The sequence below is a fragment of the Ornithodoros turicata genome, chromosome 2, assembly GCF_037126465.1.
Source record: "Ornithodoros turicata isolate Travis chromosome 2, ASM3712646v1, whole genome shotgun sequence".
Lineage (NCBI taxonomy): Eukaryota > Metazoa > Arthropoda > Arachnida > Ixodida > Argasidae > Ornithodoros > Ornithodoros turicata.
The window spans coordinates 82,148,324-82,163,298 of NC_088202.1; the positions used below are offsets into that span (position 1 = coordinate 82,148,324).

General features: G+C 44.7%; 1 protein-coding gene across 4 annotated transcripts in view; it reads left to right on the forward strand.

Moving 5' to 3' along the window:
- Nucleotides 1-7,962, forward strand: part of LOC135385621 (disintegrin and metalloproteinase domain-containing protein 10-like) — a 37,068-nt gene extending 29,106 nt beyond the window's left edge. For 2 of the 4 annotated variants that reach the window (XM_064615062.1, XM_064615065.1), the window contains 9 exons: nt 1,457-1,649; nt 2,696-2,886; nt 2,969-3,149; nt 3,638-3,794; nt 4,476-4,573; nt 6,474-6,665; nt 7,088-7,308; nt 7,374-7,529; nt 7,585-7,962. In XM_064615062.1, coding sequence (XP_064471132.1) covers nt 1,457-1,649; nt 2,696-2,886; nt 2,969-3,149; nt 3,638-3,794; nt 4,476-4,573; nt 6,474-6,665; nt 7,088-7,308; nt 7,374-7,529; nt 7,585-7,590 — 1,395 coding nt within the window. In that variant the 3' untranslated portion in view covers nt 7,591-7,962. The remainder of the gene's footprint in view (nt 1-1,456; nt 1,650-2,695; nt 2,887-2,968; nt 3,150-3,637; nt 3,795-4,475; nt 4,574-6,473; nt 6,666-7,087; nt 7,309-7,373; nt 7,530-7,584) is intronic. The other 2 variants (XM_064615064.1, XM_064615063.1) reach the window with 2 other exon arrangements.
- Nucleotides 7,963-14,975: the final 7,013 nt, after the last annotated feature.

Sequence of the window (14,975 nt, forward strand, 5' to 3'; positions counted from 1 at the left end):
TTTTCTATTTTTAAAAATTACTTCTCTAGTTCGGTGAACACCCTGTATATATATTAAATCTTGAAACGACCACGTGTGTTGGAATACCGAACGCCGTATCTTGCTATGCAAATAAGACAATACGATCTGCGTGCATCAGAGCTCCATGCTCTGGAGCAAGAGAGATTCTGCCGAAAGCCCCTAATTCAAGAGTAAATTCACGAGGTTTAGGTAAACTTCCAGAGAATGTTCCTGAAATATTCGTGGCGTCCATGTTCCTCTTGTACTCTAAGAACCGAAGTCTCATGCAGTGTAAATCTTTGTCACTGACATCACTCTTTTTTTAGCGCGATGTTCGCTCCTGTTTTCCAAAGCGTGTTACACTGTCGCCCAGGTGTGTAATCCAACACTGCAAGGGAATAAAAATTAGTCCGCGCGGATGTGGGATAAAATTGTTGGGATTATGTTACCGTCCTTCATTTACTTTGCTTTGTCACTGCTTTTTCTTTATTGATGAAGTGTGCTGCCTTAACGTTCAGGCCCTGTGCCTAAAGTAGACCTGGGTGTATACACACACACACGGATTATATGGAAGGGGCGTACAGACGCTCAAACTTGGATTCACAAAGGATGACTCACTAACACGCATATACTTTGGCGATCACTCACAAACCGTGATTTTAGACTAGAGGTAGTCAACGGACGAGAACCTGCGTATTCAGCGTGGTATGGTAACGTCATAGTAGCCATAGCAGAGTAAAGAGAGCATCGGAAGAGTACTGTGGGGTGATCAGAGTTAAGGTGGGCGGGAAAAAAGGATAGAAAGAGTGCAAAAGTTATATAGTTACATTCCATATACTCTTTTTTTCTTAGTGTGGGATGGTGTAGCGTGCAGCGCTTGGGGTTTGGCCGGAGCACGCATGAGGTGATGTTGTGCTGAAGGGTATGCGGTTATACAATTGAGATTCCTATCAGGCAGGATGAGGACCCGTGCCGAAAGTCGTAGCGAGAGAAGGCGTGTCAAATATCTCTTTATGAGGTTAAAGCAACGATAAGGAGAAAAACGACAGTGACTTCTCTCGTTTCTCTAGAGCATTTGTTCGCATGTGTAGATCGCCTGTTCAGTGTTGGGGGTAATGTGTGTGTGTTTTTGTTTTGTTTTTTTACGGGGAAGATTATGGGATAGCAATTCTCAAAAACACTTTTAAAGCTTCATAAAGCTTTTGTAGAGTCTTTGGTAGCGACCTCCAACTGTGACGTCACAGTGTCTTGAAAGTAACGAGTTACTTTTAAGAGTGCTTAATACTCAGTTTTTGCCCGGTACTCAGTAACTTTAAAATACCTTTTGTGAGTATCATCTACAAGCCCGCGTGCATGCTGCGCGGTGCGTCGCTGTGATGGAGCAATGATGGACAATGAGTGTATAGCGCAGTGCATGTTCTATGAATTGATGTTCATTTGATTTGAATTTCTCCAGATAAACAACACGAGATCCTGCGTGGGAGGGAAACTGAACTTGAATCCATTTTGCTCCGCGGCTGTGGACTCCACCCATATGCTACACTTTTCTTCGCTAGAAAATTACGACGACTTCTGTCTGGCCTTCACCTGGACGTTCAGAGACTTTACCGACGGCATACTGGGACTTGCATGGATAGCCAAACCAGAATGTAAGGAATTCTTTCGATTCTCCTTGTTGCTGCCTTCCTAGAATTTTAGTATGATAATTTTATTTTTCCATTTATTTTCAATACTGCTTGTCCACGCTGTCGATCGTTACCTTTCGGCTGGGGTACAGTGCTGGACAAAAGTTTAAGGAACACGCTCCGGCGCATTCCTTCCACAGTCTGACAGGCTAACAGCGAATGGGACTGTACGGACATGTGCATAGGTAACCCGGTCACCTGTTTGCAAGTCCGTACGGTTCCATTCGATGATAGCGTGCCACACTGAGGAAGGAATGCGCCGGAACGTGGTCCGTAAACTTTTGTCCAGCACTGTATAATACGGTTTCCAAACTGCGTACAAGGCGAGCCATGTTTCGTTCATTTACAGCGGTCGCTGGTGGAGTGTTCCAATCGTGTCCTGTTCTCGGAACAAATACTATTTGAAGACATCTGTGCAAATTGAGAATTCTTGCAACGAATAAATGTGCTTATACACAAAAACGCGAGAGTCTTCCATTTAATGTGGAGTACAAAAATTTAATATGATAAATTGTTTAATGATGCTTAAGACGCGGTGCCCTGAAGTATAGTTCACTAGAGTGGTTTATCTCTGCGACACAATGCCAGTGAAAGTGTAGTAGTAGCACGAATGTCATTATAAATTAAACGAGCAACTTCCTTCTGTACACGTTCTAACACGACATCATATTAATACAACAACTACAAAATAAAACGTTATGAAACTGCGCCTTGATCATCAACACAGGAAACACGCTTGTGCAGTACAATGTTTTCGGCAGAGAGACGAAAAAAAAAAACAAAAAATTGTAGGTCTCGGGCACCTAACATCGATCCCTGGGAAACTCCTGGCGTTACGTCCAACAAACCACTGGTACAGACAAGCCAATTGATTCATTCTGAGCCGCGTTGTAAAATCCACCGTTGCATGCGCGCTTACAAAACCACTAGTCCTGCAATGTTTAGAATATTGCGAACTAACGAGACCGAGGCGGCTTATGTATGTATTCAATGCACTTCTCTCCTACTAGATGGAAGTGGTGGCATCTGTGAGAAGAATCGAATGACAGTGGACCGTGACCCTGGTGGTGACGCCTACCGAGAGTACCGCATGAGCCTGAATGCCGGCATTCTTACATTCCTCAACTACAATAGCTTTGTACCTTCAATAATCTCCGAAGTATCCTTTGCCCACGAAATTGGCCACACTTTTGGATCCCCCGTGAGCGGTTTTTGCCTGGTCATTGGATGTGGGAGTGTCAACTCTGAGAAATATAGTTTCAAGGCTTTCCGTCCCTTTGCAGCACGACGAGGGACGCGAGTGCGTGCCTAACGGCTGGGATGGTAATTACATAATGTACGCGTCTGCAACTACTGGAACACAGAAGAACAATGATCAGTTTTCCCCGTGCAGCAACCGTAATATCTCTGCTATACTTCTGCCGTTATTCAGCGGAGAAAGCGAACGAGAAAACTGCTTCTTAAGTAAGACATTTGCACCTAATATATAGGCTTGTAAATCATACGTATCCTCAGAACCCCTTGCCTGCTTGCACGAATGTTGAGGATATACCTGAGCGGCGCCCTCAGTGTAGCCCCCTGTAACGTCTCGGGCACGCGCTACAGTCCTCAACGCTGCTCGTGTGTAAAGCACTGCCAAACGTACTGAAGACGCCACTGAGGAGTCTTCTCAATGTTCGTGCAAGCAGGGCTGGATCCCATTGCAGGGTACGCTAGGAACGTGAATCCCTATGCTTGTAATAATCAGGCAGTGGTGATGGGTTCGAAAACACATTCAACACAATTCAAAATTTCGGTTCTATTTCAGTTCGCCGCATCGGTGATATTTGGGTTGTCGGTCATTATAGAGAGTTGAGAAAACTTGATATTTCATACTGGGAGGAGGAGGGGGGGGGGCAGCGGCAGGCTCAAAAATGGAGGTCGTTCTAATTTTATATTAATCTAATTCACAGAGAGCACTGGCCCGATTTGTGGCAACTCAATTCAAGAAGGAGACGAGGATTGTGACTGCGGGATAGACGATGTCGACTGCACCGACATGTGCTGCTACTCGAGACACAACGCAGAAAGAGTTCGGGGGTGCAGGCTCAGGCAAGGAGCAACGTGCAGGTATAGCCGGCGATACTGCGGGGTTCACAGAATACAGTAGCGTGTGTACAGGACGTGCGCAATGTGGTTAGATATTCTCCTTTATACAAGCTCTGGATATGGCATTCACGCAGTTAACTATCTAACAAAATTCACATGTGGACTGCTGGACACTGTCGTTATAACTGTTGTCGTAAAGTCCGTGGCAATTATATGAGAAGAAAAAAAAACGAAAAAGACAAACCTGTCAGTTCCGACGTGAACTATGGGGCCTGTCGGTTACCGTAACACCCCCACGCTTTGCATACCTTCGATCGGTCCGTTGCTGCTTGGTGGAGCAGCAAGGAACCGGCCGGAGCCAGGCCAGAAAGCACTTTCGAGAACCGGAGAAAGAAACCGCTACGATACATCTGGCGCCACCTTTTGTCAAAATAGACGTGAGAAAACAGTCACCCTTCCGAGAGAATGAAAATTCTGCCTCTCCTATTTTTGACGAAAGATGGCGTGATATGTATTGCAGCGTTTTCTTTTCTTTTTTTTTTTTTTGTTGTTTTTTCTGCCCCGTTCCTGATTTGCACTTTTCCCCCTCCGGTTCCTTGCTGCTCCACCAAGCCGCAACCAAGCCGCATCGTTTACTGGTGTGACGAGGTTTATGCTGGCGGAGGCGCATGATAAAGAGCATGTCCAACGATTTGTTTACAGTCCCACAGCGGGCTCTTGCTGCAGCAAGCAGTGCGAGGTGCTGCCGGAACTCACTCCCTGCAAAGAAGAAGACAGATGTTCAGGAAAGGCCTTCTGCGAATATCCTTTGCGTTCGTGTCACATCATCAGTGCATCTGTTAAACCGACAGTCTCGTTGCACATATTCCTTGGACCAAGGAATGCTAACGGGCGCTTTGTTTTCGTTAGGGCTTGTTCTCACATACAGCTCTTTGCTTCAGAGCGCTGGAAAAATCGTTTTCTGCCTCCGTGTTCTCGCTTTCAAATCTAAAGTCTCGCGGAACCTCATTGGCGACGTGACGTACCGCCGTACCGCCGGTGTTGATTCTTGATTCTAGCAAGCTATGAGGACCTACAAGCACTGTTAGCTGAGAAACGGAAAATTCGATGCCATGTTCAGTTCACCAACACAACACTCCAAGAACCAGGAAGCAAAACAACCCGAGAGCTTCCATGACGTCATCACTAAAACAGCCTCTTCATAGGCCGTCACAAACCAGAGCTAGAAATGAGCACTGAAAGTTCGCGGGAGCTTCGACAAGCGCCGTTTTCCAGCGTTTCATAGCAGTGCAAGGAGGGAAAACAGCGCTATGGAGCAAAGCGCTGTATGGGAGAACAGGCCCTCAGAACTCGCATAGACCCTTCCTGTTTTTCGTTCTTATCAAATTTTACCATTCTTGTCTGATTTGTTTGCTGCTCTTACGCATCAGCGAGTGGGTACGGAGACAGCTTCTACCTGTATGGTTTGTTCCTAAGTACTGTCTTAGTGTACACAATGCGTACACACAACAAAGTAATTCTGCTACGTGAAAGCGTCCATCATCTGTTTTATACTACATGCATATCACTCATGTCGATATCCAAATTACCCGAATTCGGTACGGCTATAGGATTTATTCATATTACATCACTCGCAAGTGGGCATCGCAGCCTCTATAGCGGAGTTGCCGCCATGTTAGGTCATGGCTGTCCCTACCGTCAAGACTATCATCTTCATTGTGTTCAACAGTTTACCTGTAGTTTCCATATATTCAACGTTCATAGTCTTCTAATTAGCGCATAGCGAAGCCAAATTTCGACGGACAAGTCGTTTTCCCTATAGCTACATCTTTATGGGTATACGCATTCATAGCGGAGCTGTATTGAGCAATCTCAGAAATTTCAGGGGGCATTTGCAAAAACCAGGGAGGATGTGCCATACCCCTGGGGGTGTAGGGAAATCCCTGCGCCGGGCCTAGATCACAGCGGCGGTCTGTCTATCCTTTTCGATTCTAGTGCCCTCTAGAAGCTCTAGAGCTCACTCTAGAGGGATGACGTCAATGAATGCTCTTTCTAATTACGGTTTCTGTTTTCCGTAATGGATGAGAGTCGTACACGTTTCCGCTTTCGTGGAAGCACCGATTTCGTTTCCAACTTCGATCTGGTCATTGAATAACGTTCATAACATAGATGGATGACAAACAGGAACACCATTAGCTAAAATACGCTAAAAATATTAAACTTCAAGGTAAAACGCGCGTGTTATGCACCGCATTTGACATACATATTAACTGATTGTGATTTGAAGTAATGCAGAAACTAAGCCGCCTGAAATGTTGTCAGTGATAAAATGTATGTTTCAGCTGCTGTATTTACAACTGCGTGGCATGTGTCTTCGCATGCCATGCCCTGCGTTAGGTTCTGTTTGTCATGGGAAACGGGTGCTCTTTCGATGTTTAACCACTAGCAGAACCTATAGCGTGGCGGTTCCACTTTCTTTTTCACTTACACTAGTAATTAGGTTTATATTAGTGCAACAGTCATTGACTTGAACTCATGCACACTGGACAGTGAAGCGCAAGAGGCAGCGCACGCAAGTTCTTCACTTCATCCGAACTCTAGAATTCTAGGGTGATCGCAATTGCTGTAGTCTGTCAATCCATGTTGGCAGTCGCTTCTCAGTATTCGCATTCGCACTAATGCTTCTTAATTCACCTTGCAATGGTCTCAACGTAAAGTGCCCAGAAGCCCCTTTGAAGTCTGACATGACTGAATGCAACAATGGAACTCAGGTTTGCAAGCAGGGAAGATGCACAGGATCGGTATGTGAGAAGTATGGGCTGACAGAGTGCACCCTTACAGGGAGCGGATTGGATGCCCTCCACAAGTGCCAGTTGGCCTGTCGCGACCACGGTGAGTGTGGCCCGGATTATTTTATTCAGGTTTCTACCCTGTGCAGCCGAAAATTAGCTATAATTTGGCGTTGAAACTGAGTACACAGTTCGTGTATCGCCTTCACAATCCCTTGAATGCGTACGTGATACGCGAAAAGCCATCGAAATTCATCGATCGTTGGTGTGGGGAAAAGAGTGAAGTCTCACGTCTCACATGGTTTTATTAACACTAGCGTAATCTAACGGATCGTAACGGATGTGGCACAGAAACTCTTCTAAATGATCTGAATGATCCTCGACAACCGATTATATTCACGAAATATTGAGCGTTCAAGATCGTTGGATATTTCCCCCCAAGCGCTCGTTAACTATACCTTTCTGTTCAGCACTAACGACATATTTAGTAGTTAGAATTGACATTGAAGATCCGTCTCAACGTAGAAGGCAGCGGAGATGAGCACTGCTACGAAGCATGCCACTACCCGGACATGAAACATCTGTGTGGAAAAATGCTCCAGCCAGGGTCTCCTTGTGACGACATGAAAGGATACTGCGATGTGTTCCAGAGGTGTCGTCCCATAGACTCGGAGGGACCGCTCTCTCGGATGCATCAGTTCCTGTTCGGTCAGAGCCCGATACTCTCCGTGAGGCAATTCGTGGCGGTAAGCGGATGCAAGGCACATACCGACAGCTCCTTTTGTGATTAGCAGAATAAATGATCATACAGGATCACATCTTCCTGTCGGGCATCACGCTGATTGGCTCCGTGTGGACTCTTGTGCTCGTGTTCCGCTGCTTCGCACTGCATACCCCGAGCAACAACCCGAGGAAAAAACCCGCCTACAAACTCAAGGAAACTATCAAGCATGTCGTCGATACTTTTGTAAGATGCATGTGTTAGAGTTGAAACGAATACACTCTCAATAGTAACTTTTCAGATATGAAGCCACCCACCGTGCCTGTCCACGCTTCGTCTGCCTACTAATTACGGTTACAAGCAAGTCTGCTTGAATGATATGTGATCGCATGAAGCTATTATGATTATCCTATTAAGTGTGCGTACAAATGAATGAAAATGACACGCAATGGTTTTCACTTGCACCTACACGATATCCATGCCACTCGTCAAGTACCTCTGGGGGCGCATCTGCTCACGTACTGTACAGGAGAGTACAGAATTGCTGAGATTGCGGATTTTTGACAGCCTTTCCTGTCACAGAGCAATCTCGGTAACTGAACTCTTTTTTAACAGCCCTGCGTTCTCGCCTGAACGTAGTTCACTCTCTTCAAGCACTGTATGTTAATAAAAATTTTGTAGCAACGCACCTCGTGTATAATAGGAAACCGCATCGTGGTTAAGTGTGCTTGTTAACACAGTCCACAGATGCCAGCGGCATGCCTTGGTGGACTAGTCGGATAGTGTAGTACCGCGTAGGCCTGACAAACGTAGGGTCCAGGGCGAACATGAAGTGCTGAGAGGTGTGCTCGGACAACGTTACCGCAGGCGACATGACTTGGAATGGTGCTCACCTGAGGAAGTATCAGCAGGCAACACGTAGGAAGCTAATGGAGAGGTTACCGATGCACCACGTCGCACTTTCTGTACAATTATTTCAGCTCAGTTATCACGAACCAAACACTTCCAGGGAAGAAGAGGACAAGCACGAAATGTCCCGCCATATGCTATTCCAACTGCAAGGCGGGAAGGGGCAGAATTTGTTGCCGGAACGTTGTGGTAATGTTTTACTCAAACGTTTCAGAAACGTGGCTAATGTCCTTTTGAAAATCAGTTGCAGCAACGTTGCTGGAAAACATTTCTGCAGCATTCTGACAGGACTAGAACCATGTTTTCCTAACTCAAATAGAATATTTAGACAACGTTTCCGGCATGTTTCCACAATATTGTGACACTGTTACAGCAATGTTCTTCAACGCACACACAATGTGGCCACATTTGAGTAAAGTTTTCGCTACATTATGACAGTGTTAGTCATATTTCTTTAACACAGCACAACATTTACGCAACAGTTATGCAACGTTCGTGCAGCATTGTAAAGCGTTGCATCTATATTTGTTGAACACAGAACAATGGTATGGCAACATTTCATCAATGTCATACTGCAACGCTGCCCAAACGTCAGTGTCCACGACTTTAACTTCATCTGCAGTAACATCCAAGCAACGTGTACACAACAGCGCAACAACATTGCTGCACCGCATGTACACATTTTTCAATGCGTGACTACATAGGTGCCGTGCCCCTCCCTCCGTTCTGGGGTTGGGGGAAACCTGTATTGCCATCAAGCAGGAGAGATACCTATGGAGGTAGACTCTGCTGGGGAAACCTCTTGGGCGTCCCACTGGATGGAGCATATACTGAAACACAATGTTGGGGTACTTTCATTAGGTGTAGTGGGACGTAAAGCATTTGTAACGGTGACGATGCATACTTGCAATTAACCCATGTATCTATAACGAGTCAAGTATATCCAACAACATTCCTGACATCCCTTCCTGTCGAGTGCCATGTCAGACTTGTACTACATGGGATATTAACCGAGAGGAATGGACGAGGCCCCCTCACACTGGACTCCTTACGAATATGCTGCCTGAAACGTCGTATTTCTTTGCCAAGAACCATCGCTGTATTGCTGCCTAAATGTAGCACAAATACGATGCAAATGTTGCTTCCGCATTGTATTTGTGTTGGAGAAATATGGGTGTAACGCTGTTTCTACATTGCAGAAACAAAGACAAATGAAGACAAATGTTGCCTTCATATTGCATTTGCACTGAACAAATGTGGCTGTAATGCCGTCTCAGTGTTGCAAAATAGAACGCAAATATTGCCTCCACATTGTATTTGTGTTGGAGAAATATGGCTGTAACGCTGTCTCTGCGTTGCAGGAACATTACACAAATGTTTCCTCAATTGTATTTGTGTGGGAGAAATATGGCTGTAATCCTGTCTCAATGTTGCAGCAGCATAACACAAATGTTGCCTCAATAGTGCATTTGTGTTGGGAAAATATCGCTGTAATCCTTTCTCAATGTTGCAGCAACGTAACACACATGTTGCCTTAATATTGCATTTTTGGTTGTAAAAATATAGCTGTAACGCTGTCTCAACGTTGCAGCAACATAACACAAATATTGTCTCAATGTTGTATTTGTGTTGGAAAAATATGGCTATAACGCTTCCTCAATGTTGCAGCAGAATAACAAAAATGCTGCCTTAATATTGTAATCTTGTTGGAAAACTATGGCTGTAAGGCTGTCTCAATGTTACAGCAACATAACTGTTGCCTCAATATTGTATTTGTGTTGGAAAAATATTACTGTTACGCTGTCTCAATGTTGCAGCAGCATAACACAAATGTTCCTCCACATTTTATTTGCGTTGACGGAATATGATTGTGACGCTGTCTCAATGTTGCAGCAACATAACACAAACGTTCCCTCCATGTTTTATTTGTGTTGGAGGAATGTGTCTGGGACGCTGTCTCAATGTTGCGGAAATGTTCTCCAGCATCGTTGCTGGCAACAAACTATGAAGGGGACATTAACCACGTTCGCGCAATGTTTGAGGTAACATGTTCACTACTGTCTTGCAAAATATTGCGGAACAGGTGCTTGGATGAGTAATGTTGCTCGAAGGTTACTGAAGGTTACACTGTTCCATAGCAACATTGGAGGAACCTCGTAAAATGGGTAGTAACGTTGGCACAGTTTTGGTAATATTATTAACGAAAGTTGAACAACATTTGCAATGTGGCTCCAACGTTACGGCAACAATGTGTACTACTAGGGGATAAACTTCGTTCGGCATGCGGGTGTCGCAACCGTGCTTTCGCTGGGAGCTCAAAATTCCATGTCCACCGCTAGCGAGAAAGAACCCAGTCAGCACAAATTGGCGTAGTGATATTGCAGCAATATTGCCATGCAATATTGACATATTGCTAATGACCGCCTTCCTTATGCTGCAACAATGTTATGCAAACAGCAGTCAAATATTTGCTGACCTCTCTTACACTGCAAAAATAGATATTGCAATGCTGATATGACATTGCTAAGGACTGCTTTATTTTACAACAATGTTACATAAACAACATTGCAATCTTGATGCAATATTGCCAATGACCAGTTATTTTACAGTGTAGCAACGGTACAAAAGCAACACTGGAGGAGCACTGGAGTGTTGTCTTGGTGATATATGTGCTATGTAGCGCAGTGTGCTTACATACTCAGTAATCGTCCTGGGGAGACTTCAGGGGAACGGTGCCGATATTCGTCTAGAATGCCTACCCGGAAACGCTGGGAAAACCGCGGACAGCACAGCCAGGATTCGAACCCGTGTTACCTCCCAGTCTTGGCGCGGAAGGCGATCATTCTAGCCACTATGTCACGCGACGGCTCAATGGCTCTGGTCGCGCTGACGTTGTCTAAGAACGCCATATCGACGGTACGCACGCATTCGCATATATGTGTATATACAGGGTGTCCCAGAAAACGTGTCATTGAATTATAATAAAAAAACTACAGCACCTAGAGTCATGCGGTCAATGGCATTTGTTCTTACTGGGTTTTTGACACCTGCTCATGTGAATGTCGTGTGACGTAAGTTTAATTATGTAAATTTTTGCGAGCATAAGTCGGAAATTTGACAAGTAAAGGTCACTTTTTTACCCCACCAATGTGAAGAGCGTGTCTAATTTACTCAAATTAATGATAATTGACAGGGATATTCAGGAGCTATCCCATCGGAAAAAATAGCCGAACATCATGCTCTACGGAGTTCGCACAGAATAGCGCACGATGAATTTTTCAGCGCAATCTGTGTCAGTCCGACGAAAGGAGGTTGGAAACCCAGCCCACCCCGGCATCGCAGAAAGAGATAACGCAGGCATGGCTTATCACGTCCGACTTTCGCTGGGATAATGCTTTCCCTCTCCCAATTTTAGGAACTGTTACTTTTTCTACTATCACTCTGTGGGCTGGCTTCGGAACCTCCTTTCGTCGGACTGCGAGCGATTGCGCTCAGAAAGACATCGCGCGTTATGGTCCCGTGTTCCGAAAAGCATGATATTCGGCTATTTTTTCCGATGGGATAGCTCGTGAATATCACTGCCAATTATCATGAATTTGAGTGAATTCGGCACGCTCTTCATATTGGTGGACTAAAAGAGTGACCTTCCCTTGGCAAATTTCTGAGTTCAGTTCGCAAATATTTGCATAATTAAACTTGGGGTACATGACATTAACTTTACAAGGTGGCAAAAACCTAATAAGAACAAATGCCGTTGACCGCATGATTCTAGGTGGCGTAGTTTTTTTATTATAATTCAATGACACGTTTTCTGGGACACCCTGTATATGGCTTGTAATGCAATTCAAGTTATCGGTTAAATTAATCTTCTTCATGTTGTCCTCTTCACGATCCTTTCGTCCATAGTCGTCTCCTATAGTGCGTCCGTAGCGTTGTCCCAGAATGTAATGACTCTCACAGTCTGCATTAATTCTGCCCATAATAGTCACACTAAACATTCTCAGACATCATATAGTTTCTGTTTTCGTCGATATATTGCCTGCATTTACTTTTCAGTTCCCACTGAAGGTCTGTTGTTGCCCTAGCTTTGCTATGATATTGCTGTAATACCATGCATCAACAATCTAGCTGTATGTTCCCTCACTGCAGCACGTGAAACACTGCCTGAGCAACATAATCGCAATGTTCGTAAAATGCATAATCTGAAATGCTGCACCAACATTGAACTAGAAGCATTATGGTAAGTTTTGCCTCCGGAACGTCCCTGCCTTCGAGACGTTCGACTACTGTAGCCTCTTAAAACACCTTAAAGGGGCCGTAAACAGGCCACCAAACATTTCTGAAATAATGATACCCCATGAAAGAACGCAGATCATAATACCTAAATATACATTTCGTTCGGCTCGTGCCAGCTCATTGACCCATATAACTGCTTTCAAAGATGAGTAACCAGCGAGCCTCTCTCCACCACGCATACGTCACATGGCTACGTAGCGTTTCGCCGTCCAATCGGGGGGGCCGAGCTGCGCACATGACGTTTCAAATTACCAGCCAATAAACATACTTCGTTATCAGCTGTGAGTCGGAGCGCTCAGTTTGTTTGTGTGAAACGACGTTTTGCGCTCGGTGGTTCCGAAATTCAACGTCATGACGTCTTCAACATCTCCGGCTGGCGCAAACGTCAACAGCTGGGCTGCTATCACATGACGCGATTCGAACCCGGGTTCCTTCCAGTCACGACGTGACATGGCCAGCACGCTATCCACTGTACCACGCGACCTGGTGACGCGATGCCGCGTGGCTCAAACCAAAGCACTGCAGCCCAGTTGTCGGAACCATTCGAAGATGACGAAGATGTTCCATAGCGCACCTACTATGCCCGCCATACACCTACCTAAGATTCCGGAACTGTAGTCCCGGATATTCATTCGCGCTCGTTGTGTGCTGCGTGCTACTGCCCAGAAAACGTAGTGCGCGTATGATACCTAAATTAAACGCATTTCTTTCTCAGTTTGAGGCTCTAACTGTTTAGACTTTTAATAGAAGAGGATTCACGTTCATCTAGTCCAATTCCGCATTTGAAATAAAATCATACGTGGAACACTCGATCGTAATTGGTGAGGAAAGTGCTACGTCAAAATGACGTAAAGTTAAAGCGCGGGGCGGAGCTTAAATGCGAAAGAGTGCAGTGAATATTTCATCCATATGCAAGCGCCTTTTGTTTTTGAGCGTTAGTAATTGCAAGGAGGTTTCACTGCATAAGTTTCAATAATATAACACAAAGAAATGTGCACCTTTTGTACCTGTTTACGGCCCCTTTAAACTCCTCCCCCTGACATCGCGGAGTCAAATTGCTGGTGCCACATTCCTCTCGAAATGAGTACGTTCTATTATCGATTCCTCACTCTTGCTAACCTGTATACATTTTCGGTATTCTTGTTGTACCCTTCGTAATCCACCGTCCTTCTGTGTACGTAAAACCTGCCCTTATGACCCACTCGCACGTTGTCAAATCTTGGTGAACTCTTTTTCGTTCTCGTGTGTTATCTTTTCCTCATTTACTGCTTTTAAAAGCAGCGTTACATATTGCTTGTCTTAAATTCAGTCATCCTCACCCGACGTATTTTATTTTTTTTTTATTTAGAAATACTGCCAGCCACCTCTTGGTGGCCAAAGCAGGTGTGGGCAATCAAGTACACAAGAAGTCCATATACAAAGTATTCAAAGAATGCTGTAGCGCACAATATACACAAAGTAATCAAGTGCGGAAAACAAGAGACACAAGCAAGTCAATTAAGAACATTTCAATAAATTGACGAATGCCGTTGAGGAAGCCGCATTGACAGCTCCTGCCGGAAGTGCATTCCATTCTTCAGAGGTATGTGGGAAGACACTATATAACAGTCGCAACGAGCATCGGGAACCCTGATTTGGACTGCATGAGGCTTCCGTGTGCGAGAATCAGATATAGGTTGAATATAGTCTTTAATTTTAACCTATAATTTCCCTTGATGAGGTCGAAAAATAATTTTTTCAGACAATGTTACTAACGCTGCTCGCTCATATAGAGGGCTTATAAAACTATCTGCCGTAGCAACTAAAAATAAAACGAAGGGCGGCCCTTTTCTGTACACTTTCAAGTCTGTTAACGTGTGTTGACCTGAAAGGGTCCCACACGGCACATGCATAATCCAAAAGCGGGCGAACGCAAGTTTTATAAGCTGCAAGTTTCGTTTCTGCTGTAGCGTGCTTTAAATTCCTTTTTAAAGCCCATAACTTTGTGGAAGCCTTCCAGGTGACCCTGACATTTGGAAATATTAAGACACATTTGCCACGCCTTGCACCAATCGTGTATTGCGCGCAGAGCAATATTCGGGTTCTCCTGGTCTTTTGTACGTGTTATTTCACTGAAACATAAACTGTCTTCATTTATTGCCTGAAATGTTGCGCTTTTCGAGGCTCTTCCCTATAGTTTTGTTATGTCCCCCATGTGTTTTTCATCTGTATGTATACATGTTCTTTTAACCTCATAGCGCCTTGGATTATTGCCTTCCTGCCATTTCCTCTATATAACGTGTGTTGCTGTATATATGTACATTACTCTAATTTGATAGTGCGCCAACACCAAGGCTCTTGCGGCCGCTCAATAAACTCATAAAACATTTGAGCACATCTTCAAAAACAAACTAGTAAATGACGGGTGAACAGCACGGGAAGTTCCGAGGGTTTTATTTCATCGTTTATTAGGGGAATCACAGAAAGAACAACATGATGCATATCGGT